The sequence below is a fragment of the Neofelis nebulosa genome, chromosome 4 (genome assembly GCF_028018385.1).
Source record: "Neofelis nebulosa isolate mNeoNeb1 chromosome 4, mNeoNeb1.pri, whole genome shotgun sequence".
Classification (NCBI taxonomy): domain Eukaryota; kingdom Metazoa; phylum Chordata; class Mammalia; order Carnivora; family Felidae; genus Neofelis; species Neofelis nebulosa.
The window spans coordinates 164,920,315-164,946,745 of record NC_080785.1 but is presented as its reverse complement, the minus strand read 5'-3'; the positions used below and the strand labels follow the sequence as shown (position 1 = coordinate 164,946,745).

Below are 26,431 nucleotides of genomic sequence, written 5' to 3'. Positions count from 1 at the left end.
AAATAGTCTGTCATATGCAGAATCAGGCTGCAAGCACTTAAAATGCTCAGAATTTCAGGGACTTCTCTTGGGGTCAGGCATTTCAGGTTAATGTCCAGATACTTTTCATGTTACCTCAGCTGACAGTGATAAACCTAAGCTCTCTTTCATTTGTCATTCAAAAGAAACATTCTCAGTATCACATGGTGCAAATATTTTGAGTCTTACATGGAGGGGCTAACTGCCTGTGGACCATATCTAAATGATTATTTGAATATTTTACTGCATTGACTCTAATTAATTTACAAAATAAATGTCAGGGATAATAAGGTGATACTTGATAAATGCAACAAAATCAAGATAAGGAGTAAATCACTAGATAAGGATTTACTCCTTGTGTGTATTTGGACTTGTTAAACTAGGGTTTTTGTTTTTGTTTTTTGCTGTACCTGTGCTGGCTCTTAGAAAGATTCTTCTAATATGAACTAGAAGAAAATTTCAGGACACCATGCTAGTGGGACCAATCAAGACTTTCATCAGCCTAGTAGATGAGTATAATCGGGATGAGTGACCCTATTTCAAAGTCCAAGAATGTGGGTATGTCATTTTCCCAAGATGGTAAACTGAGAAGTGACACCATAATAAGGAACTGGATGGTACATAGATACACTGACACAGTGGGATACACTCTCCCACAGCCTGGCCTTCTCTCTCTTGCTAAGAAGTTCACCAAATTAAAGAAGCCTCTCCAAAGTTGGATCCATTTTCTTGGTGTAAATGGGAGTTGATGCCATTCTCCATTACCTGATTTTCCACACGGAACACCATCATCATTTCCAAACTCATTTTCTGAGACACTTCAATATGATCCACCCTAACGTAACGCACTATTTAAATTACCCAAATGAAAAGAGAACTAAGGGACCCTGCATTATGCAAGCTGCCCAGTCAACACCCCCAGCCTTCTCATCCACCCACGAGACTCCTTGAGAAATTGGAGTTCCAGATAAGAAGCAATGTACTTCCTTCTTCATTAGCTCTGATAAGCTGCCAGGGTAAGAAGCAAGAACTTTTCATCTTGTGGGTGAGTAAGAACTGATTAGTGTCTTTCCATAGAAAATAGAAAATGTTTCACAGGTGATGTTGGGTCTAGGAAAATGTCTGGTACTGGAGAAATGTCCAAGGGGACCTCGTTCTATGTCCTGTTGCTTTGTTTATTGAAAGCTGCTATTGTAGGGATCGTTTTCTAGCTTCCGGTCGTGCAACATGTGGTAGTGCAGAACATACTGAAATGCCTCGGTGCTGTCGACAGATGATGAATTGTGTATTAAGGGGCTTCAGGTGAATTAAAATCCAGACATACCTTGTTTTACTGCACTTTGCTTAATTGCACTTCACAAATACAGCATTTTTTTTTTTTTTTTACAACTTGTAGGTTTGTATCAAGAAATCTATTGACACCATTTGTTGGACAGCATTTGCTCACTTCGTGTCTCTGTGTCACACTTTGGTAATTCCAGCAGTGTTTCAAATTTTTCATTATTATTATGTTTGGTGATTTGTGATCAGTAATATGACTCTTGAAAGCTCAGATGGTGGTTAGCATTTTTCAGCAATAAAGCGATTTTTCCGTAACGGATGTACATTTTATATGGATATAATGCTATTGCATTATGTAATAGGTTACAGTATAATGTACACATATTTTTATATGCACTGGGAAACCAAAACATTTATTTGACTCACTATATTGAGGGGGTCTGGAACCCACTGTGCAATATCTCTGAGGTATGTCTGTAATAAAGTTTCAAGAAACGAGCCTGAAACAGACGTAGCATACAACCAATTTGTTACTGAAAATGAAGAAAACATGACCTAGAAAGACGAATATGTTTACTGAGGTCACAGAGTGAATTAACAAGCTTTGTCACTCCGCACGCCTCACCTCCACGATAAACACATCAGCACAATTAAATGCAAGGCTCACTGTCAAAGGATTGTCTATTTCGTTCATGGCCAAAGTGACTCACTGTACAGGTCAGTGTTTTTCCAGCTGTTTGTGACCCACTGGAGGGGGGCAGGGTCATGAAACCAACTTAGTGGGTATTATAACCAGCATTTTAAAAGAAATGCAAGGGACTATAATTATAAAATATCAAATGTAGCATGTTAATTTGTGAAACTTGGTTCAGTTTGCCCTCTCTCTCTCTCTCTCTCTAATGAAAATGTATTTCTTATAGTGGGTCATGGTCAAAAATCTCTCCGAGTTAGCATTCTAGGTATGTGAAAAAAAAAAAAAAAGCCAGCCACAGAAAGACAAATACTGTATGATCTCTGTTATATGTTGGAGTTACAATACTCAAATCCATAGAAGCAGAGGGTAGAATGGTGGTTGCCAGGGGTTAGGGGATGGGGGAAATGAGAAGTGATGGTCAATGGGTACAAAATTTCAGTTATGCAAGATGATAAGTTCTGGAGATGTACTATGCAACATGGCGCCCATAGCTAACAACACTATTATATACTTACAATATGCTGAGGGGATAGATCTTATGTTAGGTGTTTGTATCACACATGTATGTGTGCATACACATAAACACACACAAATAACCACAAAGGGGCAGGAGGAAACTCTGGGAGGTGATGGATGTCTTTATGGCCTTGATGGTGGCAATGGTTTCATGGATATATACTTAAGCCCAAACTCACTGAGTTGCACTCATTGAACATGTACAGCTGTTCACATGCCAATCATACCTCAGTAAAGTGCTCTTAAAAAACCCAAAAGAGGGGCGCCTGGGTGGCGCAGTCGGTTAAGCGTCCGACTTCAGCCAGGTCACGATCTCGCGGTCCGTGAGTTCGAGCCCCGCGTCAGGCTCTGGGCTGATGGCTCGGAGCCTGGAGCCTGTTTCCGATTCTGTGTCTCCCTCTCTCTCTGCCCCTCCCCCGTTCATGCTTTGTCTCTCTCTGTCCCAAAAATAAATAAAAAACGTTGAAAAAAAAAAAAACAAAAACAAAAAACAAAAGAGGGGCCCCTGTATGGCTCAGTTGTTTGAGCATCTGACTTCAGCGCAGGTCATAATCTCATGGTTTATGAGTTCGAGCTCCACATTGCACTCACTGCTGTGAGCACAGAGCCTGCTTTGGATCCTCTCTTCCCCCGCTCTGTCCCTCCCTGGCTCATGCTCTCTTTCTCTCTCTCAAAAATAAACAAACATTTAAAAGAAGACCCAAAAAACCAACTCAGCATTGCTAAAGTTTTCAGTGGTTCTGAAAAACATGATCACCTCTCTCACATAAAATGCTCATTTTAGTTAAACCAGTTTCAAAAGAGGCCTCAGAAAAGAATTATCCTCATCTAGGCATGATTTTTTTTTTTTTTTAGTTTTTTAAAAAGTAAGCTCTAGGGAGGGTGGGTGATGGGTATTGAGGAGGGCACCTTTTGGGATGAGCACTGGGTGTTGTATGGAAACCAATTTGACAATAAATTTCATATATTAAAAATAAATAAATAAATGAATAAATGTTTGAAACTTGAAAAAAAATAAAAAATAAATAAAAAGTAAGCTCTATGCCCAACATGGGGCTTGAACTCACGACCCTGAGATCAAGAGTCACATGCTCTACTAACTGAACCTGCTAGGTGCCCGTAGACATAATTTCTTCACACGAAGAGTTTCCACAGTATATTTTGGAAGTAGGTTTTTGGAAGGGAAGATAGCCATGAATCAAAAAAAGGAAATGGATGTTGAGAGAAGGGAAAGCATCCAGGAGATTACAAGTATAAGTCCTCCAAGATTCCCAGGTACAGAATTTGACTTGCAATTATATGATTTGTCCCTTGCAGATATTGCAAGCTGGTGGCCCACTGGTTCTGCAATTAGGGAAAAAGTAGAATTGTATGTCTTTAGATAGAGCCCAAAATCTTCAGTTCTCCACACTCCTCCTTGCTTCCCCAAAATGGCCTTGCTTATTTATATTACATGTTTTGCACCTAGGAAACGCTAAGGGTTAGTATCTCATTGCACTTTATATGTGGGTTTTGGACTCAGCCTGACTTTTCCAAGTCTTAGCTTTGCATTGTGCTAGCAGTGCCACCTGGAGCAGGTGACAGACTCTCTTCAAGCCTCAATTTCATCACTGGAAGAGTGGGAAGATATTATATGATCTACATCACAAGGTGGTTGTGAGCTTTCAATGAAACAATAGTGTCAAAACACTTGGTAAGGGACTTAGCCCACCACAGAAGTTCCATAAATGTTTTGGGGACGTGAGAATAGAAGGCTAACAGAAGTACGTGCAGCAAAATTTGACTTGCATGCTAGATGCCAGCACATAATGTGTGACTAGCCTGTTCAGGCCATCGGGACTAAGAGTTTTTTTCTGAAAGGGGCCTTCTGAGGCCACTACTTTGTTCCTGGGGGAGCTTCACAGGACCCTGTGAATTCTCAACGCCTCTTGATAATTGATCCATTATCACACAAAGTCGTGGTTATAATTGGTGTCAGGAAAGAGACATGGGAGGCCTCCATCACTACCATTGTCATCACCACCACCATCATCACCATAACCACTACCACAGTCCAGCAATTGCACTATGAGGTATTTACCCAAAGGACACCAAGTACAGATTTGAAGGGGAACATGCACCCTGATGTTTATAGCAGCACTGTCAACAATAGCCCAATGATGGAAAGAGCCCAATGCCCATTGACTGATGAATGGATAAAGAAGATATAGTGTAAATATATTCATCAAAAAGAATGAAAGCTTGCCATTTGCAACAACACACACGGAGCTAGAATGTATTATGCTAAATGAAATAAGTCAATAAGAGAAAGACAAATACCATAGGATTTCAGTTATATGTGGAATTTAAGAAACAAAACAGATGAACATATGGGAGGGGGAGGTGGGGAAGAGGAGAGAGGGAAACAAACCATAACTGACTCTTAGCAATAGAGAACAAACTGAGGGTTGATGGAAGGAGGTGGGTGGGGGATGGGCTACATAGGTGATGGGTATTAAGGAGGGCACTCGTTGGGATGAGCACTGGGTGTTGTATGTAAGTGATGAATCTCTGGGTTCTACTCCTGAAACCAATATTGCAGTGTATGTTAACTAATTAAAATTAAAAAAAGAAAAAAAAGGCAGAAATCAAAAGGTTTTGAGAAGCATTGGCCACCTGGCCCCTGAAGTCTGTGACCATCCGAAATTGACTTTCATGGGGTTTATTCATTCCAGGAACCCTTGGCACGTCCTGTTTGAGAGTGTTTCTCAATTGTTGCTTCTGATATCTCAGTGCTATGGGAAGCAGGTGTCTGCCCCTGCTCTCAGGTGAGTGCAACAAAGAATTCTCTCTTCTCCCCATGACCCTGGTATCCCAGTTTGGGTTGCTCCCCCAAATTTGGCTCTTTGTGCAGAAATGACTGTGTGAGCCAGTCCGATTAGAAACTCTCACACTGAGTCTCTTAGTTGCTCTCCCCAAGCATAACTAAGACAAAGACTTGGATGTAAGTAGTTCACTTGGGAAGGGATCCCAGGAGGCACACAGGAGGGAGTGGAGGATGCCAGATGGGACAGAGACAAGAGCAGATGAAGGATGTGTTAACAATGAATTACCTCTGTGGGTAACTGCCATTCAACACTGCTGGGGAGCCCCCAAGAGGGAACACCTAACGTGCCTTAGCAGGGCAAGGAGACTGCCTTGGACCAAGGCACCCTTGGTCCTCATCTCTCACAGCTAGATAGCCACTCCAGCATAACTTCTGAACATTTGGGGCTTGTCCCCCACAGGCTGCAGAAAATGCTCTCCTACTGAAAGACAGAGTAAGTTATCTGTATGGATAGGAGCCTTTTCAGGGGAAGACCATAGGGGGACACTTCAAGGGTCTGCTATAGTGATCAACCACCAAGAGGGTCCAGGGTTGGACTACTTTAGTACAATGACCTGGGCCTATACCTACCCTTCTGCTCTGGGATTTTGAATCTGCAAGGTATGGGTTAAACCAGGCTTGTTAGACGATCTTATTAGCAAGCATGTGATGTCCAGTATATGTCAGGGGTGGGCAAACTTTTTCTATCAAGGGCCAGATAATTACTGTTCTCAGCTTTGTGGGCCATGTGGTCTCCCTCTGAACTCCTCAACTCTGCACTGTCATACAAGAGTACCCCCAAGCCTTCCTCCAACTGATGGGCATGGCTGTGTTCCAATAAAACTTGATTTATATTGACCATGTAAGAACTGTAAAAACCATTCCTAGCTCACAGGCCGTATAAAAACAAGCAGTGGTCTGAATTTGGCCTGTGGGCCATAGTTTGCTGACCCCTGCCCCATAGGGACCAAGTAATATTTTTTTTTTTTTTTTTGTGAAGAAAGCATTCACAAGGAAATTGCTGGTATTTGGGCTTTTTTTTTTTTTTTTTTTTGATTTACAGAAATGGCCATGTCATATGATTCAGCCTGTTATCATGAATCCTTAAAGGTCATGTTTTTGTCAGTACCCATAATATGAAGTATAGTAAATATTACAGAGGAGGCAGAAAGAGCCTTATCTTGTCCAAGGGATCTGTCTCATTCTGTGATCACCCAAACGGGTCATGGGCAGATTTCTTATTCTTCCCCCTTCCGTGTGGTACAAATTCAAATTACCTCCATCTTACTTGCCATACTTAAATCACCTGGGGGCTGGTGTTAGCTGTGAAAGCCAATGCCTCCAGATTTTAGCAAAGGATCCCAGCACAGCCTGCTTGTGAGGAAAGAGAAAAAAATCCAAGAAAAAACATTTTTCAAGTGCCTGGTTATTTGCCACCTATATGTACCTTGAGGGAGTGATATTAGGAAACATGTGGAAAGCTTTCTGCACTTCTAAATTCATCCCCAACTTTAAAACAAAATTTTTTTAACGTTTATTTATTCTTGAGAGAGAGAAAGAGACAGAGCATGAGTAAGGGAGGGCCAGACAGAGAGGGAGACACATTCTGAAGCAGGCTCCAGGCTCCGAGCTGTCAGCACAGAGCCCGATGCAGGGATCGAACCCACAAGCCACGAGATCATGACCTGAGCCTGAAGTAGGTTGCTTAACTGACTGAGCCACCCCAACTTTCATATAAAGCTTCATCTAAAAATGTGGGAGATATTTTTAAGTCATCCTCAAAATGGACCATGCCCCAAACATGCTCATCCATTCCAAATTTCCCACAGTCTTGGACTTAGAGGCTTCTTATGGTCTGTGCCATTCAGATCCCCTCTTACTCCAGAGAAAGCACTGGTTACTAGGAGTTAGACCTGGGCTATGTACTACCATAGCCACCAGGCACGTGTTGGTCTTGAGCACTAGAGAACAGGCCAGCCTGAGTGGAGATTGGCCCCACGTGCGAAATGCATCCTTGGTCTCAAAGACTATCTTACACGCAGGAAAGAAGGCAAAACACTTTATGAATAATTTGCCACATCTGGATTGCGGGTTGAAATGATCACATCTTGACTCTATTGGGTCAAACAATAATAAAATTAATTTCACCTGTTTTTCTCAGCCTTTAAAAACGCAGCTACTAGCAAATGTAAAAGGACCCACGTGGCTCACATTATATCTCCCTCGGACAGTGTGGGGCTAGAGGTCTAGACAGGTCTAGGTGCACTGTTGCATGTGGAAAGGAGTTTGGCAGTTGGCCTTTCGGTGCTACGCTTGGAGAAAAGCTTTATGAGCCGCTGACTTTTCAGAAATCGGGACGCACAGCTAATGATATTGTGGTTTATAATGAGATATACGTCTTTGGGCTTTGTCCCCATTTGGGAATTTCCCTGAGGAGAGTGATTGAAAAAGGTGTCTCCTGTTATGGTAATAAGGTGATTTGGGAAACTCACGGCAGGGCGGGGCTAGGGCTGGGGGCGGGGCGGGGGCGGGGAGGGTGGGGCGGGGCCGGGGCCGGGGAGCCAATCACGTAATCAGCAGGCTAGCTCCTTTCAGCCCTACCTCCTGATTTTCGGGGAGGGGCGAAGAGCTGGAGGGTGAGTAGCCAGCCGAGGGTCAAGGGTCTAATCAATCTTGCCTGTGTGAGGAAGTCTCCCCAAGACCCGAGAGGCTGCTGGGGCTGGTGAAGCTGGTCTGCGGAGATTGGCCTCCCGGAGAGGGCAAGGAGGCTCTGCGCCCTTCCCCTGTATCTTGCCCCATCCCTCCTCCATCCAGTGTTCCTGAGTGATACCTTTTCCTAACAGGTCAGCAATCTAGTAACTGCAATGTTTCTCTGAGCTGCTCCAGAGCATTAATGCAGCAGGAGAGGGAGGTGACAACTTAGGCTTTCTATGGTTTCTGAAGGGGGAGGGGGGACAGGCTTGTGGGAGCAAGCCCTTAACCTGTGGGATCTGATGCTGTCTCTGGGTAGATGGTGCAGAAGTTGAGCTGAATTGTAGGACACCTAGGTGGTGTCAGAGCACTGATTGCTGGTGTGGGAAACGCCCCCCACCCCCCACACAAACTTTCGCACATTGAAACTGGGTGTAGACCCTCTTACAGCTGCAATCAGATGGCCCTGGCCCGCATCACTAGTATATGATGCCCTCCCTGACCCTCACCTTTGTAATCTGCCTGGAAGAATCTGCAATGAAGTCAGCAGGGTATGTCCGGCCCTATCCCCATTGGGCTTCAGCCAAGCTGAACTGTCCCCCTCTCTCTGTTCCAGGTTTCACTGTCCTGCTGGCTCTGTCAGGATCACATGTCAAAAATTCTGAAGGTGAGCTTACTCATTGTCAAATTCCAGGGAATGGAAATTAGGGTCTGTGACCTGCCTCAAGGAGAGGGAAGGAGCCCTTTTCAAGGGAGACCACATAAATCCTGCTGCCTTCTTCCTATTGCCTGCAGCTCCCAAGGACTGCCCCCCACCTTTGCATCATCATTGCCATTTATGTAACTCGTGCTTTGAACCAGGCTCAATGCTAAGCACATTGCACACTGATCCCATGCAATCCTGACATTCCTACAGAGAAGGTCCTGACCGTATCCTCACTTGACCAGTGGCCCTCTGGAGAAGTAGCTGGCTCAAGGTCGCACAGCTGGTGGATGGTGGACTCTGCCCTTTCTTTCCCAGAGCCTGTGTCCAAGTCATGGCAGGAGATACTTTTGCTTTTCCCCATGTCCTGGGTTGCGTCCCTCCAGAAGCACACCCTGAGAAAAGGACCTGAGAACAAGTCATTTATCTGGGAGGTTGATGAGTTTGGGGGGTAATAGTTCATGGGGTCTGGAGCCTATGACCAAGAAATAATTCTTGAAGACATCTTTGTTGCAAAAAGGTGATTTTATTGAAGCATGGGGACAGGACCCCTGGGCAGGAAGAGCTGCCCCGGGACCATGAGGAGAAACTGGTGTTATACTATGGGGTTGTAGGAGGTCTAATCCAGGGGAAGTTTCTAGTGAGATTTTCATATTTCCTAAAAAGACTCATAGGATACTGGAGGCCTAGCTATTGTCAGGCTAAGGTTGTTTTTCCCTCTAGCAAAGTATTAGCATTAAGACAGTAAGGAGTTCCTGTAGAAACATTTTACTCTGCCTGCCTCAAGTATTTGTCAATGGGCTGCAGATTATAAGGAAATTTAGTTGTATCTTCCATTTCCTTCTGCCTTTGTTTCCCACATCACTATGGAGGGGTGATGGAGACTTAGGTCCTGCAGGACTATGATCTCTATTAGTTAACCCTGTGTTTTTCCCCTTCCCTTTGTTCTTGGGCAGCCAGGAGAGCCAGAGGAATATCACACATATATTGCACCTGGTGGGGAGGCAAGGGTTGCAGTGGCCTGTCAGCTTGCCGTATGTTCCCTCATCAGAGGTGATTCTAGGAAGTGCCAGGTGGGAGTGGGAAATTACCTGGGAAGGCGAGGAGCCATAAGGGTCCATTGTCAAGCAGGTTACATGTAACAATGGGAGCTGGGATGTACTAAGGAGTGTGCACCCCAGCGTTATTCCCCTTGATGAGCAAGGAAGCTGTTATCTTCTTAAACTTGTGGTAAAATATACATAACATAAAATTCACCATCATGATCATTTTAAAATGTGCAGCTCAGTGACATCAAACACATTTACACTGTTGTGTAACCATCCCACCAACCACCTCCAGAACATTTTTCCTCTTCTGAAACTCTTCCCCATTGAACAATTCCCCATTTGCCTTCCCACCAGCCCCAGGATCCACCATGTGCTTTCTGTCTTTAGGAGTTCGACTCCTCTAGGGACCTCCTGTATGTAGCATCAAACAGTAGTCATCCTTTGGTGACTGCTTTATTTACCCACCGTAATGTCTTCAGAGCTCACTCATGTTGTTGTAGCAGGTGTTGGAATTTCCTTCTTTCTTAAAGCTGAATAACATTCCATTGTATGGATGGGCCACATGGTGTTTATTCATCTGTCAGTGGACTCGTGGGGTGTTTCCACCTTTTGGCTACTGTGAATAATGCAGCTATGAACACAAGTGTGCAAATATCTCTTCAAACCCCTGCTTTCAGTTCTTTGGGATATATACCTAAAAATAGAATTGCTGTATCATATGGTAATTCTATAAATTTTTTAATTATTATTTTTGAGAGAGAGAGCATGAGCAGGGGAGGGGCAGAGAGAGAGGGTGGGGGGAGAGAGAGAGAGAGAGAGAGAGAGCATCCCAAGCAGACTCTGTGCCATCAGCATGAGGCCTGATGCAGGGCTTGAACTCATGAACTGTGAGATCATGACCTGAGCCAAAATTGGATGCTCAACAGACTAAGCCACCCAGGCACCCCCCCCACACTTTTTTTTTTTTAACACCCTGACTCATGTCAGTCATTGATTGAGGGATCTGCTCCATTGCTAACCTGCCTTGTGAGCACAGAGGACTCTGGTGGCCAGAGAAAGCCCTCAGGTAGAGAAACTCAGGTGCTGACAGTGGGAAGTTCTGTTGAGCATAAGTGGTGCTGGTGGCTGAGGCTGGATGTGTGTGGGGCAGACACTGCAAGCATCTGTGTTCAGCAGTAGGAGGGGTGGGCAGTGGAGGCTAACAGCGCTATTCCGCTGACCACAGCATCTGAGACATCGTAAGGGCTTAAGGAATATTTCTTAAATGAATGAGTACATGAATGGAATGATCCTGTGTTCTCTGCAGGTCTCTGTCCCAAGTGCCCTGAAAATGCCAGCTGCTCCAACAGTACCCACTGTGCTTGTAAAGATGGATTTCAGTCCGTGTCTGGGAGGAAGTACATTGAGCCCCATGAGAAGTGTGAAGGTAATGATGGAATCCACATCATCCTGGAATCCCTGGACGAGGCAGGGGCATGTGTGTTCTATGGGTGTGCCAGTGACGTAAAGATGAAGTCGTGCTACAGGATGGAAATGTCAGGGCTGTCTCAGTGCCCCTAGAGAAGTCCCTACCCTTTGTGTCCCCCTCACTCTCTCTGAGGCTGGCTTCATGTTTTTCTTTAGAGGAAGGTAGAGTTCCCAGGACCCTTGACGTTTCAAGCACTGGTTTTTGTTTGTTTGTCTGAGAATCCACAGGGGTGGGGACCGTATCTGTTTTGTTCATTGCTGTATGCTGAGGACAGAGAATAATGTCACATAACAGAGACCCAATAAAAATGTGTAGTCCAAGAGAACAAATGAATAATTTACTATCTTGACATTATCTTCCATGATCTGGCCCCAGCTTAGTATTTCAGTTTCCCTTTTCACTGCTCCCTTCTGCTCCAGCCTAAATAAGCCTTTCTCATTTCCACAAATTCTAAAGGTCTGTTTGAGTACACCAAAGACAAAAACCACTCCTGAATATCTGACCGGTAGAAATGGATAATAGCTTGGTGGAGTTGTGTAAATCCAGAAGGCAAAGCGAACCATGGTAGACGACTTAGGATTTACTCTATTTTATTGTGGCAAAATATATGCAATGTAAAATGTACCGTTTTAACCATTTTGGGGTGTATCTTTAAGAAGCATTAAAATGTACCGTTTTAACCATTTTGGGGTGTATCTTTAAGAAGCATTAAATACATGCATATTGTTGTGCAACCATCCCCACTGTCCATCCCTAGAACCTGTTCATCTTCCCAAACCGAGATTCCTTTCCCATGAAACACAGACTCCCCACCCCTGGCTCCCACCATCTACTCTCTGTCTCTGTGGATGGGACTCCTCTAGGGACCTCCTGTGAGTGAAATCAGACAATACTGGATTTATTTATTTAAATTAATTTTTTTAATTGTAAAATATACACAACAAAATTTATCACTGTAAATATTTTTTTTTTTACTTGTGAAACATTTTTTGTTTTGGTTTTGGTATGTTTTTTTCTTCAAATTTTTATGTAAATTCCAGTTAGCTGGCGTATAGTATAATATCAGTTTCAGGTGTAGGATTTAGTGATTGATCACTTACGTATAAAACCCAGGGCTCATCCCAACAAGTGCCCTCCTTAATCCCCATCACCCATTTAGCCCATCCCCCAACCCCCATCCCTCCACCAACACTCAATTTATTCTCTGTCATTAAGAGTGTGTTTTATGGTTTGCCTCTCCTTTTTTCCCCTATGTTCATCTGTTTTGTTTCTTAAATTATACATATGACTGAAATCATACGGTATTTGTCTTTCTCTGACTTATTTCACTTAGCATAATTATATATATATATACACATATATATATCATATAGATAGATAGACAGATATGATATAGATATAGATATAGATATAGATATAGATATAGATATAGATATAGATATCACATCTTCTTTATCCCTCCATCAGCTGAGGACATTTGGGCTCTTTCCCTAGCTTGGCTATTATAGATAATGCTGTTACAAATATCAGGATGCGTGTGCCCCTTTGAATCAGCACTTTTGTTTCCTTTGGGTAAATAGTAGTGTAATTGCTGGTTCATAGGGTAATTCCACTTTTAACTTTTTGAAGAACCTCCACAGTGTTTTCCAGAGTGCCTGCACCAGTTTGCGTTCCCACCAACAGTGTAAGAGTGTTCCCCTTTCCGCATCCTTGCCAACATCTGTTGTTTCCTGTGTTGTTAATTTTAGCCATTCTGACAGTTGAGAGTCACTATAACTATTCTTAAGTGTACAGTTCACTGGGATTAAGTATATTCACAATGTTGTGCAACGATCCCTACCCTCCATCTCCAGGACTTTTTTCATCTTGCAAAACTGAAACTCTGTCCCCACTGAACATTAACTTCCCGTTCTCCCTCCCCAGGCTCCCATGATCATACTTTCTGTCTCCATTAATTTGACTCCACTGGGGACCTCCTATAAGTGGAATCATAAAACATTGGATGTATCTATTTTTAAAGGTTTTTAAAACAGCTCAGAGAATTCTGTATTACCCTTTGCCCAATTCCCCTAAGGTTAGCTAACAATATGACCATACTACAATGATGAGAACCAGGGAATTAATATTGGTCTAATCGTGTTAAATAAACCACAGACTTTTTTTTTTTTTACCAGTTTCACCAATTTTTCTCCCATTGTCCTTTTTTCCTGCTTCAAGAACCATTTCAGGATCCTATTTAGTTGCCATGCTCCTGAGACAGCAATCTGTGACAGATATTTGGCCTTTTCTCATCTTCCATGACTTTGACACGTTTGGTAGGACACCAGAGATGCCCTTTTGCACTTTGCTTTTTTTTCTTGATTAACAGTATATCCTAGAAATTACTCCAATTCATGTAGAGATATTCCCCACTCTTTTACGTAGCTGTGTGGGTAAACCATAGTTTATTCAACCCTCTTCTGTGTGTGAGGGCATTTTAGTTGAATACTTAGGCTCTTTCCAATATTTGTGGGAGATTTGTCTTCAGGGTAGAGTCCTGGAGGTGAGGTGGCTTAGTTAAGAGGTAAATCCATATGTACCTTGATTAGCTACCCCAAATTTAATTCCAGGAGAGTTGTACCAATTGACATTCCCATCACCATTGCATGAAAGCACCTGTCTCCCCACCATCTTGCCGACAGAACATGTTTTCAGAATGCATTGCCAGTATGCTAGGTGAGAAATGGTATCTCAGTAGATTTTTCATGGTCATCTCTAATTATGAAACAATTTTAAAAGTCATCTCTATGCTCAATGTAGGGCTTGAACTCCCAGCCCTGAGATCAAGAGCCAGCCAGGTGCCCCTAATTATGAACAATCTTGAACATTTTATGTTAGAGGATCATTTTTGTATCTTCTTTCTGAATTTCTGTTCACGTCTTTCCCCTATATTTTTTACTGAGTGTTTCTTTTTCTCCCAATTTTTTATTTCTTTATAGGTTAGAGATCTGGGTCCCTTGTCAGTAGTATACATGGAGAATATTTTCTCCGTGTTTGTCAATTGTCTTTAGTCTTTGTTTATGTATTTTATTTTATTTTATTTTATTTTATTTTTTTAATGTTTTTAATTTATTTTTGGGACAGAGAGAGACAGAGCATGAACGGGGGAGGGGCAGAGAGAGAGGGAGACACAGAATCGGAAACAGGCTCCAGGCTCCGAGCCATCAGCCCAGAGCCTGACGCGGGGCTCGAACTCATGGACCGCGAGATCGTGACCTGGCTGAAGTCGGATGCTTAACCGACTGCGCCACCCAGGCGCCCCAAATTTTTTTTTTTTTTAATGTTTTTTGTTTATGTATTTTATTTAGCCATGCAACTAATTTAAAAAAATTATATAGGCAAATTTACTAAGGCACTTAAGTCTTCATTAAAATGTTTTCCCCCGCACTGAGATCAAAGAATTCACCTCTGTTTAATTCTAGTATTTGTATGGCTCCATTTTTACATTTGAATCTCTGATCCATGTAGAGTTTATTCTTAAGAATTGTATGAGATCCAGGTCTCATTTTATCTTATTTTTTAATAAGATCCAGAACCAGGATGAAGGGGAACCCCGTTTAAAGAAGGGAAATGTACAAAGGTAAAATGTGCACTTGTTAGACTGTTTGAGACTATTTGGTTCTGCGACAGAAGACAGAAAAAAATCCAATGGGATATGTGAAATGCATAAGATGTGTCAAAATAGGTATAAGTAGTGGGGTGCCTGGGTGGGTCAGTTGGTTGAACATCTGACTTTGGCTCAGGTCATGATCTCATGGTTCGTGGGTTCAAACCCCACGTCAGGCTCTCTGTTGTCAGTGCTGAGTGAGCTTTGGATCCTCTGTCTCCGTCTCTCTGCCTCTTCCCCACTTATGCGCTCTCTCTCTCTCTCTCTCTCTCTCTCTCTCTCTCTCTCAAAAATAAATAAAAACACTTAAAAAAATAGCTGTAAGTAGTTAGTGGGTAGAACATATGTGCGTTAAACATAGACTGGAATGGGGAGAACAACAGTATTCATGAAATAATAAATATACTCAAAGAACGTAGGTGCTAAATGTTCATAGCACATAAATAAGAGGCATTTGATGCCCAAGATGTACAATATAAACAAAATATACACAAGCACTTAATATTTATGAGGTCTTAACTCAGTTACTCATTAGTGATAACCATTCTGGCCCATGTACCCTCTACCCAACACACATACCCCTAGACCAATAAAACCCATAATAGACTAATAGGCAAGTTGCAGCTTTTGGCTAAGTGTGCTTGTCCTGAGTCCTCCCCACAGAGGGAACAAGTGTGAGTCATTGATTGGCTCAGGGCACCTTCCATCTGTGAGTCCCTTTGCTTGAGTCGCAACTCTGGTCCGTCAGATAGATGTGGCAGATAGATGCAGGATGTGTGAATATTGCACGTGCCAGGACTTAGGTAGCAAAAGGTGAGCCTTATGCTTCACTTGTACCATTTCTTAAAGGCATGTGCACCTGCCCTATCTCTTTCCCCTTGCTCCTTGCTGTGTGTTTTAAGTTGACATAGCAAACTGTGTGATCCAAGCATTGAAAGAACCACTCCTCCTTCCTCCAGTGTTTTGACATACCACCATCATCAAAGCTCCATATGCACTAGTGTCTGTTGCTGGACTTTTGTCCATTGCACTAGCCTACTTCTTGGTTCATGCACCAGCCCTCGTTTTATTGAGGCTTTAAAGTGGATTTTAGCATCTGGTAGGGCAAATCCTCACTGCAGAGTTTTTCTGGCTATTCTTGCATGATTGTATCCACTGCCTTACTCCTTAAAGTCCGGCTAGATGTTTTTCACTAGTTAATTTATAAATTAACTTGAGAAGAACTATCACCTCTATGATACTGAGTCATCTTATCCAAGAACAGGTGTTGTTTATAAATGATGCTGGGTAGTTGAGACTCCATGTACAAGGGAGGATGGTATAGTTTGAGAACAAAAAAAGTGATGTTTCCTCTTGATTTGCAGATATCGATGAGTGTGAGACTGGTCTGGCAAAGTGCAAGAAGAAATCCTACTGCAGAAATGAAATTGGAAGTTACTACTGCAGCTGTATCCCAAATTCTGTCTTCAACTTTGTGGCTGGCTTATTTAAATTAAATTATAAAGAGTGTTATGGTAAGGATTTCCAAATATTCTTTCCACTGTGAAAAAAGGAGGGGTGAGGGAAGACTTTGAAAGCTCCATTCATTTCAGGCCAGGGTAAGAGAACAGATATGTACTGGCCCTCGTCCTGCATCCCCCCTGTTGTCCCTGGTAATCTTTTCTCAGAAGGCACCACCCAAGCCCCCAGCACCAATCATCATCCCTGTGTAGCTGCCTTGTAAGAGTAAGTCTCCTGTCTGGGTCTCTTTCCTGGGCTTCCAAAATGACATCTCTGATTTTCTGCTCGACTTTCCTACTTGTTTCTCCTCTGCTTTACTTTATTTTTTTAAATTTTTTAATGTTTATTGTTTTTGAGAGCAAGAGAGACACAGAGCAAGCAGGGAAGGGGTGTAGAGAGAGGGAGGCACAGAATCTGAAACAGGCTCCAGGCTCAGAGGTGTCAGCACAGAGCCCAACACGGGGCTCGAACTCATGAACCGCGAGATCATGATCTGAGTCAAAGTCAGATGCTCAACTGATTGAGCCACGCAGACGCCCCTCTCCTCTGCTTACTTTAAATTCAATTTCTATATTTATCTGTCTATATACTAAACCCTGCAAGTTCACATGGACACCTCCAGTTCTCATCCATCAGGGCTTGCTCTAGCCTTCCCTCTGTCCTTTGTTGTCACTTTCTCTGACACAAGAACCTGGCTCTCGCTCACCAGAATATGCTCATTCTTGTTTTGAGTTCAATACATTGGACTTCTGACTCTACCACTGAACCAGATGACTTTTGCGTAATGCCCTAACTTCTATATGCCTCACCTGTAAATGGGAATAACAATAACACCTACTGTACGAGTGATGTGTTGCTGCATAGTAAATTACCCCAGTGGTCATGACTTAAAAGAACACCTATTTCCCTACAGTGTATGTAGGCCAGGAATCTGGACATAACTCCCTTGGGTCCTCTGTTCCAAGGTTTCTCACAGCTACAAAGTGTTGGGCAGGGATGCAGTCTCATCTGAAGGCTCATCTGGGGGCGAATCTGCTTCCAAGCTCACTCACGTGGCTGCTGGCAGGATTCAGTTTTTTTTTTTTTTTCAACTTTTTTTTAATTTATTTTTGGGACAGAGAGAGACAGAGCATGAACGGGGGAGGGGCAGAGACAGAGGGAGACACAGAATCGGAAACAGGCTCCAGGCTCCGAGCCATCAGCCCAGAGCCTGACGCGGGGCTTGAACTCACGGACTGCGAGATCGTGACCTGGCTGAAGTCGGACGCTCAACCGACTGCGCCACCCAGGCGCCCCAGGATTCAGTTTTTTAAAGGCTACTGGGTTAAAGGCCTCAGTCCCTTTCTGGTGGCTGGTGAGAAGCTGTCAGCCTCTCTGGCTTGCTTTGCTATAGCAAGCACATAAGAATAGCTGGAAAGAGAGTGCAAATGAAAGAGAAGTTGAAGTCTTTTATGACCCAGTCTCAGCAGTGACATCCTATCACTTTTGCTGACTTCTATTCATTAGCAGGGGTCTGATCAGGGGAGGAGGGATCCAAATGGCAGAGATCACTGAGAGTCCCTTCAGACACCTGCTTATCTCATGTACTGGGTGGAACAGAATCTCTCCAAATTTATGCCTATCCGGAACCTAGAGACATGATCTTATTTGGAAAGAAAGTCTCTACATACCTAATAAAATCAAAATGAGGTCGTACCAGATGAGGGTGGGCCCTTAATCCAATATGACTGCTATCCTTATAAGAAAAGAGAAATTTGGGGGTGCCTGGGCGGCTCAGTCAGTTAAGCACCTGACTCTTCATTTTGACTCCTGTCATGATTTTGTGGTTCATGAGAGCAAGCCCTGCACTGGGCTCCGTGCTGACAGCACAAAGACTGCTTGGGATTCTCTCTCTCCTCCTCCCTCTGCCCCTCCCCCACTCACACATTTTCTCTCTTTCTCAAAAACAGATAAACTTTAAAAAAAAAAAGAAAGAGGGAAATTGGATGTAGAGACACATACACTCAGACATGCAAAGACAGACACAGAGGCTGGGGTTCTGCTGCCACGAGCCAAGGAACAGAGAAGATTGCAACCACCAGAAGCTAGAAGCAAAGAAGGATCCTCCTTAGAACCTTCAGAGAGAGTGTGGCCCTGCCAATAACCCTTGATTTTGGACTTTTAGCCTCCAGAACCATGAAAAAGCACATTTCTATTGTTTTAAGCCACCCAGTTTGTCGTACTTTATCACAGCAGCCTTAGGAAACTAACACACCTCACGTACCCATTTTGATTATTAAGGTGTGTAAAATACTCAGTGCAGTGCTAGGTACCTAGGAAGGCTCAATAAATATTAAGTCACATGACCCTGTTCTGGAACCTTCTGTGTTTCTTTACATGAAATAGTGTGTATTAAGGCACTTTATATACCATGTTGTGTATACAACTGCCCGTACTATTATTGCTTGTATAATATTAGCCCAGTTAATACCCATTCCTTCAGGAAGCCTTCTCTGCACCCCACATGTGCTGGAGCTTCTCTGTGCACTCCCAAGATATCTCATCCTATTAAGAACATGCTGGTACCTTGCGATGACTTAATCATTTTTTTTCATTAACCTAGTGACTTTCCCACCAGACTTCAAACTTCTTTGTCTCCTTATCAACTTCTACCCATAAGGTTCAATACTGTTCTTGGCTTTTAGTAGCTGTGCAAAAAATACTATTGACTGAATTATTGAACTGGAGGCTCCACCCTAATTCTCTTTTAAATTCTACTGTAGAAGATATTTGGGACTTCTTAGAGGGGACTTGGGCAAGGATGGGAAGCATCAGAGAAAGACCCAACTTGAGAGTGTTTGGAAGAGAGATGTGAGCTAGGCATGTTATCTCCCACATCCCACTCAATGGCTACTTTTCTTTTCAGAGGCCACTGGTGAGGAGATACAGGTCTCAAGGGGCACTCAGGTGAGTGAAGTGAAGCCTAGGTCTGGGAGACATCTGGCCAATCTTTCCATGTTATTCTCTCATTTAAATAACTACCATGGTTCCCTCTGCCCGTGTTCCCTCTGGTTTAGGACACACCAGCTGTCACATAGGAATGATTTTGTCCTCTCTCCCAGGGTACCTCAGAAAACGTCTGGGGACATTTCTGATTGTCACAACTAGGGTGCTACTGGCATTGAGTGGGCAGAGACCAGGCATGCTGTTATGCTACATTATCTGGTCCCAAATGTTAATAGAAATTGAGAAACCATGGGAAAGGCTTTTAGTGCCTCAGCTGTTGTTCAAAGACCAGCACCAGACATCTCGAGTTTCATTCCACCCCTATCATCACTTCCATCCCTGTCTTCCTCTGTAAAGCACTCTTCGTGAGTTTCAGACACCTCACCCTTTAGGCCCTCGTGCTCCCATAAATACAATGGAGTGAATGATTCTCCCTTCACAGGGCTGTGCATGATAAATGAGAAGACAAGCTCCAGGTTGAAAGCACAGAGCTTTGCCTTCTAGGCTCACCCAACCACACTCAAGTAAATTCCTGCTTTCTTAAGTTCTAGTACGAGTCTACCTAATTAGCTTTATTTCTTTGCAAGGAAATTCTGGTGAACAATGGAAGCAAAAATCACATTGCAAAAGTGGCGACCCAAGTACTTCAAGACATGGAACTGATCATATGGACTGAGACTTTAGCTTTTCCAGGAAAGTATGAGAATGCTACGCTTGGTATAGGTAAGAAACAGAGCATTTTCCTTATGACCAAAAAAATTTTATGAGTGTGATCTTTTGTCAGACTTTGTGTTTATGTGTTTATGTGACATGGAGAATTCAAGGGATTTTTCCCAAATGCAGACCTGTTCCAAAGTGACTTTTCTGGGAAAACTTTTAAATGTTTAGCTTCTCTTGCTTAAAAAAAGTAAGTCCCCCCCCCATTACCAGGTACTCCAGTATAAGATGATTTAAAATTTTTTGATCTTTAAATATTTTTTTCAATATATGAAATTTATTGTCAAATTGGTTTCCATACAACACCCTGATCTTTAAATATTGTATGTAAAGTCTGAGATTGCTCACCCTAGTTCCAGCTTCAAGAAGCATGGCCATCTCCTCTCTTCCCCTGGGTGGCTGTGGCCAGTGCGTGCTGCTTAGCTCATTTTGACCATCTTATCCCTATCAGCCAGAGATGTGGAGGGGAGTGCCATCTGGCCTACCTTGCATACAGAAAAGGAAATCACCAGTAGGGTGCCTTTCAAAGAAGGGAGTTAGTTCTTCAACAAATTTCATATGTGTGAGAAGTGAACAAAGCAGGACTCTCTTAATGTTTCCAGTTTATGAAACCAAGAGGTGCAATGACACAAGTGAGAAGACTCTTCTGGAGGCTGGAAATAACACTATGGATATCAACTGTACTGATGCTTTCAAAGGAACCATAGGAGGTACTGTGTTCAAGTTGGATTCTCCTGACCTCCAAATTCTAGGCACTGTTGTCTCATTTCCAGGTGGCTGGGGCAGGAGGTGGGGACTTAAAGTTTTTGAGGCAGGGGGGACTCTACATGGTGGTCACTAACCAGGCAATTTGAGGGACACACTTGGTGTGTGTACTTTATGACACACTGAGGTTCATACAGGTGTCCTTGACATGCTTCCTTAAAAGGGACAGGCTGATGTATGCTTGGTTTCCATATGATGGTCTGAAAAGACAGCACTTGCAGGTGGCAGATGATTATTACCTTGAATGCTCTTTCCCTTGAGAAGTACTTTATAATCACCCTATTTTAAATCGTCCCCCAGTCTTCCTCTATACTACGAGTTGGCAAACTTTTTCTGTGAAAGGACCAGGTAGTAAATTTTTTTTTCTCAAGTTTTTGTTTAAATTCCAGTTAGTTAACATATAGTGTAATATTAATTTCAGATGTAGAATTCAGTGACTCATCACATACATGCCCAGTGCTTATCACAAGTTCCCTTCTTAATCCTCATCACCCATTTAACCCATCCCCCTGCCCACCTTCCTCCATCAGCCCTCAGTTTGTTTTTCATAGTTAAGAGTCTGTTTTATGGTTTGCCCCTCTTTTTTTCTTTTTTCCCCTGTATTCATCTATTTTGTTTCTTAAATTCCACATATGAGCGAAATCATATGGTATTTTTCTTACTCTGGCTGACTTATTTCTGTTAGCATAATACACTGTAGCTCCATTCACGTCTTTCCAAATGTCAAGATTCCATTCTTCATTCTTATAACTAATATTCCATTTTATATATATATATATATATATAAAATATATATATATTTTATATATATATATATAATATAATATATTATATATATATAATATATTATATTATATATATATAATATATTATATTATAATATAATATAATATATATATTATAATATAATATATTATATTATATTATTATTATTATTTTATTATATTTATTTTTTATTATTTTATTATTTTATTTTATTATATTTATTATTTATTATATTATTATTATAATATTAATATAATATTATTATATTATATAATATAATATATTATATTATATTATATTATATTATATTATATAATAATATTATAATATTATTATATTATTATTATTATTATATAATATATTATATTATATATATAATATAATATATTATATATATATATATATATAATATAGCATGATAGTGTGCTATATATATATATATATATACACACACACACACACACACACACACACACACACACACCACATCTTCTTTATCCATTCATCAGTCAGTGGGCATTTGGGCTCTTTTTGTGATTTAACTATTATGTACCCCTTCACATCAGTATTTTTGTATCCTGTGGGTAAATACCTAATAGTGCAATTGCTGGATTATAGGGTAATTCTACTTTTAACTTTTGGAGGAACTTCCACACTGTTTTCCAGAGTGGCTGCACCAGTTTGCATTCCCACCAGCAGTGCAAAAGAGATCCTCTTTCTCCACATCCTCACCAACATCTGTTGTTGCCTGAGTTGTTCATTTTAGCCATTCTGACAGGTGTGAGGTGGTATCTCATTGTGGTTTTGATTTGTATTTCCCTGATGGTGAGTGATGTGGAGTGTCTTTTCATGTGTTTGTTGGTCATCTGTATATCTTCTTTGGAAAAATGTCTGTTCATGTTTTCTGCCCATTTTTTAAGTGAATTTTATTTTCTGGGTGTTGAGTTTGATAAGTTCTTTATAGATTTTGGATACTAACCCTTTATCTGATATGTCATTTGCAAATATCTTCTCCCACTCTGTAGGTTGCCTTTTAGTTTTGTTGATTGTTTCCTTCACTGTGCAGAGATTTTTTATTTTGTGAAATCCCAATAGTTTATTTTTGCTTTTGTTTCCCTTGCCTTGCTTAGGCAAGGTGATCTTTGTTATAACTACTCAAGCCTGACGTTGTAGTGGGAGAGCAGCGATAGACGATATGTAAATAAAAGGGCATGATAGTGTGCTAATAAAACTTTATGTACAACAACCAGTAGTAGGCTGGATTTGACTCTCAGGTCATAGTTTGCCACCCCTCCTTTATTCCATCATCTTATTTAAATTTCCGCACAGAATCCACACTATGTAATATTTTCTTAATTAGTTTGTTGCTCATCTCCTGCTATAATATCAGCTCTCTGATGGCAGGAACTCAGCCTCTTTTCTTCATTGTTGTATCATAATGCCTAAAACACTATCTGGCACATACTCGATGCTCAATAAATATTTGAATGAATGAATGAATAAATTAATGAATGAATGCATGAAAAAATATTTCAAAGAGAAAGACCTGGTTCTCTGGAGAGGGTGAAATACCAGCTGCATTTTCTTCAGAAAACCCCCAGCTTTCCACAGTAATTAATCTTCACTCCTTATTATGAGCTGTTTGATGGAGAAGGGAGAAGGAAAAGATCTTAAAATGAGTTGATTTTTTAAATGGAGTAAATAATAATATAGGTGGTAAGTGGATTTGACTAAAACTGGGATGGTGGCTGATGAATAATTGCAGTTTAAGAAATGTTACATCATGTGGGGTACCTGGGTGGCTCAGTTAGTTAAGCGTCCAGCTCTTGATTTCAGCTCAGGTCAAGATCTCATGGTTCATGGGATCAAGCTCTGCATCAGGCTCTGTGATGGCAGCATGGAGCCTGCTTGGCATTCTCTGTCTCCTCTCTGCCCCTCCCCGACTCATGCTCACATGCACTCTTTCTCAACATAAATAAATAAACCTTAAAAAAAGAAATACTACATCATGCTACAGAGCATCATATGTGCATTTACCTTCTGTGAATTAAATTCTTTTTGCATGAAAAAAGGAGGGGAAGAGGATGGGAGGGAGAGAAAGAGAGAGAAACAGAAAGAGGGAAGAATGAGAGAATGAATTAAATAGAATGCATCATCCTGCATATCTTCCCATACTTTTCTAAATTGGATATCCCAGAGTGAGCTTGAGATGGACAATGGGAAGGTGTGGTTTCCTCATCCTACCTGAGTGCCACCTGCCTTTCTGAGGACAAACATCTGGCCTCATGGCTCCGATTTTGATATCTAAGTGCTCATGTATATTTTTACAATACATCACTGGATATGTTGCATGTATATCTCTTATGTGTGGTGCATTTTAATATGTATTAATTATGTTTGTATGTGTATTAATATGTACTACATATACAAAGTGCTATACCCGAAACCACACATAATGTATTGATGGGGCAACATAAGAGCTTTCCAAGGGCAATTTTGACTGTATGTAACGTTTGCCTTATGACTCTCACACAAGATACTAGTGTACCAATTTCCCATAATATGGATGCTTTCTAAAGCGATTTCTCTTCTGTTTTCTCAGATAGAAGTGCAGTTGCACTTATCACTTATCAATCTCTTGGGGATATTCTGAATGGATCTTTTTTTAATGATGGAAGAGGGACGCAGGGGGTGAAAGTGAACTCTCGTGTCACAAGTGGCACCATTGGTATGAAGGAAAAAGTATATCTCTCTGAACCTGTGTTCCTGACCTTCCAAAATATACAGGTGAGAAAACTCCAGGGCTGGATCTCTGTGCATTACCTCAAAGAGGTATGTTATTAGGGTTCTGGCAAGAAACTGAATCCAACTCTGCTTATTCAGAGTTAAGAGAACCAACAAGAAATGTTAAGGCACCCAGAGATTGCCACCAAGGGAAGTTATTATCATATTTAAGCCTAAAAAGGCAATGGAAGGGTGAGAATTATTGAGCCCAAGGAAAGCTGGAGGGTTTCCCTGCTGGAGATGGAGGCATCCTGGAACAGAAGAAGCATATAGCAAAACACCTGACCTCCTCCTTTCATCTAAAGACTTCTCACTGGTACCTCTCACTGGTTGTCCCAACGACAAGGAATGTGGGTAAAGCAGTTCATAAGGGTCAGTCCCTGGGTCTCTGAGATGACCAGAGAATGGCAGAATAAATGAAGAATAAACCCCACAGTAAATGTGGTCATATGAAAGTCTTCCCCACAAGTGTTCTCCACGATAGGATTTTCTCTGATTCCAGTTTCCAAAGCAATGCATCCATGACTAACCTATAAAATTGAGATAATCAAACCAGAAAGAGCTCTACTCTCATGCTATTCTCTTTCCAGCCTGGTGGTGCAAGAGCAAAATATTTCTGTGTCTCCTGGGATGCATCAGAGGAGGGGGGCGCCTGGTCAACGGAGGGCTGCTCTCATGTGGGCAGCAACGATTCACACACCCGATGCAAATGCTTCCACCTTTCCAGCTTTGCTGTTCTCATGGCTCTTGTTCCCAAGGTACCAAGATTCATGGTCCCCTCCTGGAGTCTGTGTCCTACAAAGGGTGAGGTCGTCCTCTCCATGTCTTAGAAAGAGACTCTAAGATAAGGAATCAAGTGGCAGTGGCTCCCTTGAGAGGTAATTCCAGGAAGCACCAGTAAAGGGACTGGGGAAGTGAAATGAGAAAAGAAAAAAAATCAAGCTAATGTGGACAGCATTATCAAGCCAGTTACCACTGTGGGCATCTGGAACTTAATTCCTTCTGGAGTATTCTGGGAATCAGTGTAGGAGACACACCTGAGTCATCCTAACTGAACAGCGGGAGAGCAGGGGTATTTATACACCACCTCCTCTCAGGCATTGGTTGAAAGCTGCACCCAGGGGTTGTTAATTTTGGCATTTCCATGGGCATGAGCAGAGTAAGCTCAAGCTATCAGGTAAATCCTTCAAACATTGGACAGTTGGATTGTCAGCCCCTGTCAAACATTGGACAGTTGGGTGGAATCTAAGATGATCTGGAATCAAACATCCATTATTCTGCAAGCAGTGGTTACAGCTGGTCAGATGGGAAGGAAAGCCACTGACTATCACTAACGAAAAAGCATAGCTCCTTCAACTTCCCAGGTCCCAACTACAGCTACGATAAGCCACGTTTAAAGAAATTTGCCTAATTTCTTCCCCTATTTCTTTTTAGCTCTCATTTATTGAACAGTTACTGTATCACAAAACATTTTTTAGCTCTCATTTATTGAACAGTTACTGTATGACTGCATGATAAAATGAGGTCATGCATTATATTGCACATTTAAATGCATGACCTCATTTTATTCGCTCAACAAATTCGTGTATGACTGCTTACTATATGCTAGATGCTGTTCTGGGCATTGAGGATACAGCAAAGAACAAAACAGATAAATCCCAACCTTCAGATGGCTTTGGAGAGCCCTGTTGTCCAATAAGATCATAGCCACATGTGACTATTGGGCACTTGAAACGTGGCTAGTGTCACTGAAGAACCAAATTTTTTTTTAATGTTTATTTTTGAGAATGAGAAACAGTGTGAGCAGGGGAGGGGCAGAGAGAGAGAGAGGGAGACCCAGAATCTGAAGCAGGCTCCAGGCTCTGAGCTGTCAGCACAGAGCCTGACATGGGGCTTGAACCCATGAACTGTGAGATCATGACCTGAGCTGAAGTCAGCTTAACCAACTGAACCACCCAGGTGCCCCCCAAATTTTTAATTAAAAAAAATTATTTTAGAGAGTGT

The 26,431-nt window shown here is 41.9% G+C and overlaps 1 protein-coding gene across 2 annotated transcripts in view; it reads left to right on the top strand.

The window, feature by feature from the left end:
* Positions 1-484: 484 nt before the first annotated feature.
* LOC131510732 (adhesion G protein-coupled receptor E4-like) overlaps positions 485-26,431 on the top strand; it is an 85,187-nt gene continuing 59,240 nt past the window's right edge. Inside the window, exons 1-10 of one of the 2 annotated variants that reach the window (XM_058728230.1) lie at positions 485-1,063; positions 5,224-5,316; positions 8,662-8,712; positions 11,104-11,223; positions 16,276-16,425; positions 19,317-19,357; positions 19,984-20,119; positions 20,716-20,823; positions 24,246-24,430; positions 25,018-25,185. In XM_058728230.1, coding sequence (XP_058584213.1) covers positions 5,286-5,316; positions 8,662-8,712; positions 11,104-11,223; positions 16,276-16,425; positions 19,317-19,357; positions 19,984-20,119; positions 20,716-20,823; positions 24,246-24,430; positions 25,018-25,185 — 990 coding nt within the window. In that variant the 5' untranslated portion in view covers positions 485-1,063; positions 5,224-5,285. The remainder of the gene's footprint in view (positions 1,064-5,223; positions 5,317-8,661; positions 8,713-11,103; positions 11,224-16,275; positions 16,426-19,316; positions 19,358-19,983; positions 20,120-20,715; positions 20,824-24,245; positions 24,431-25,017; positions 25,186-26,431) is intronic. The other variant, XM_058728231.1, reaches the window with a different exon arrangement.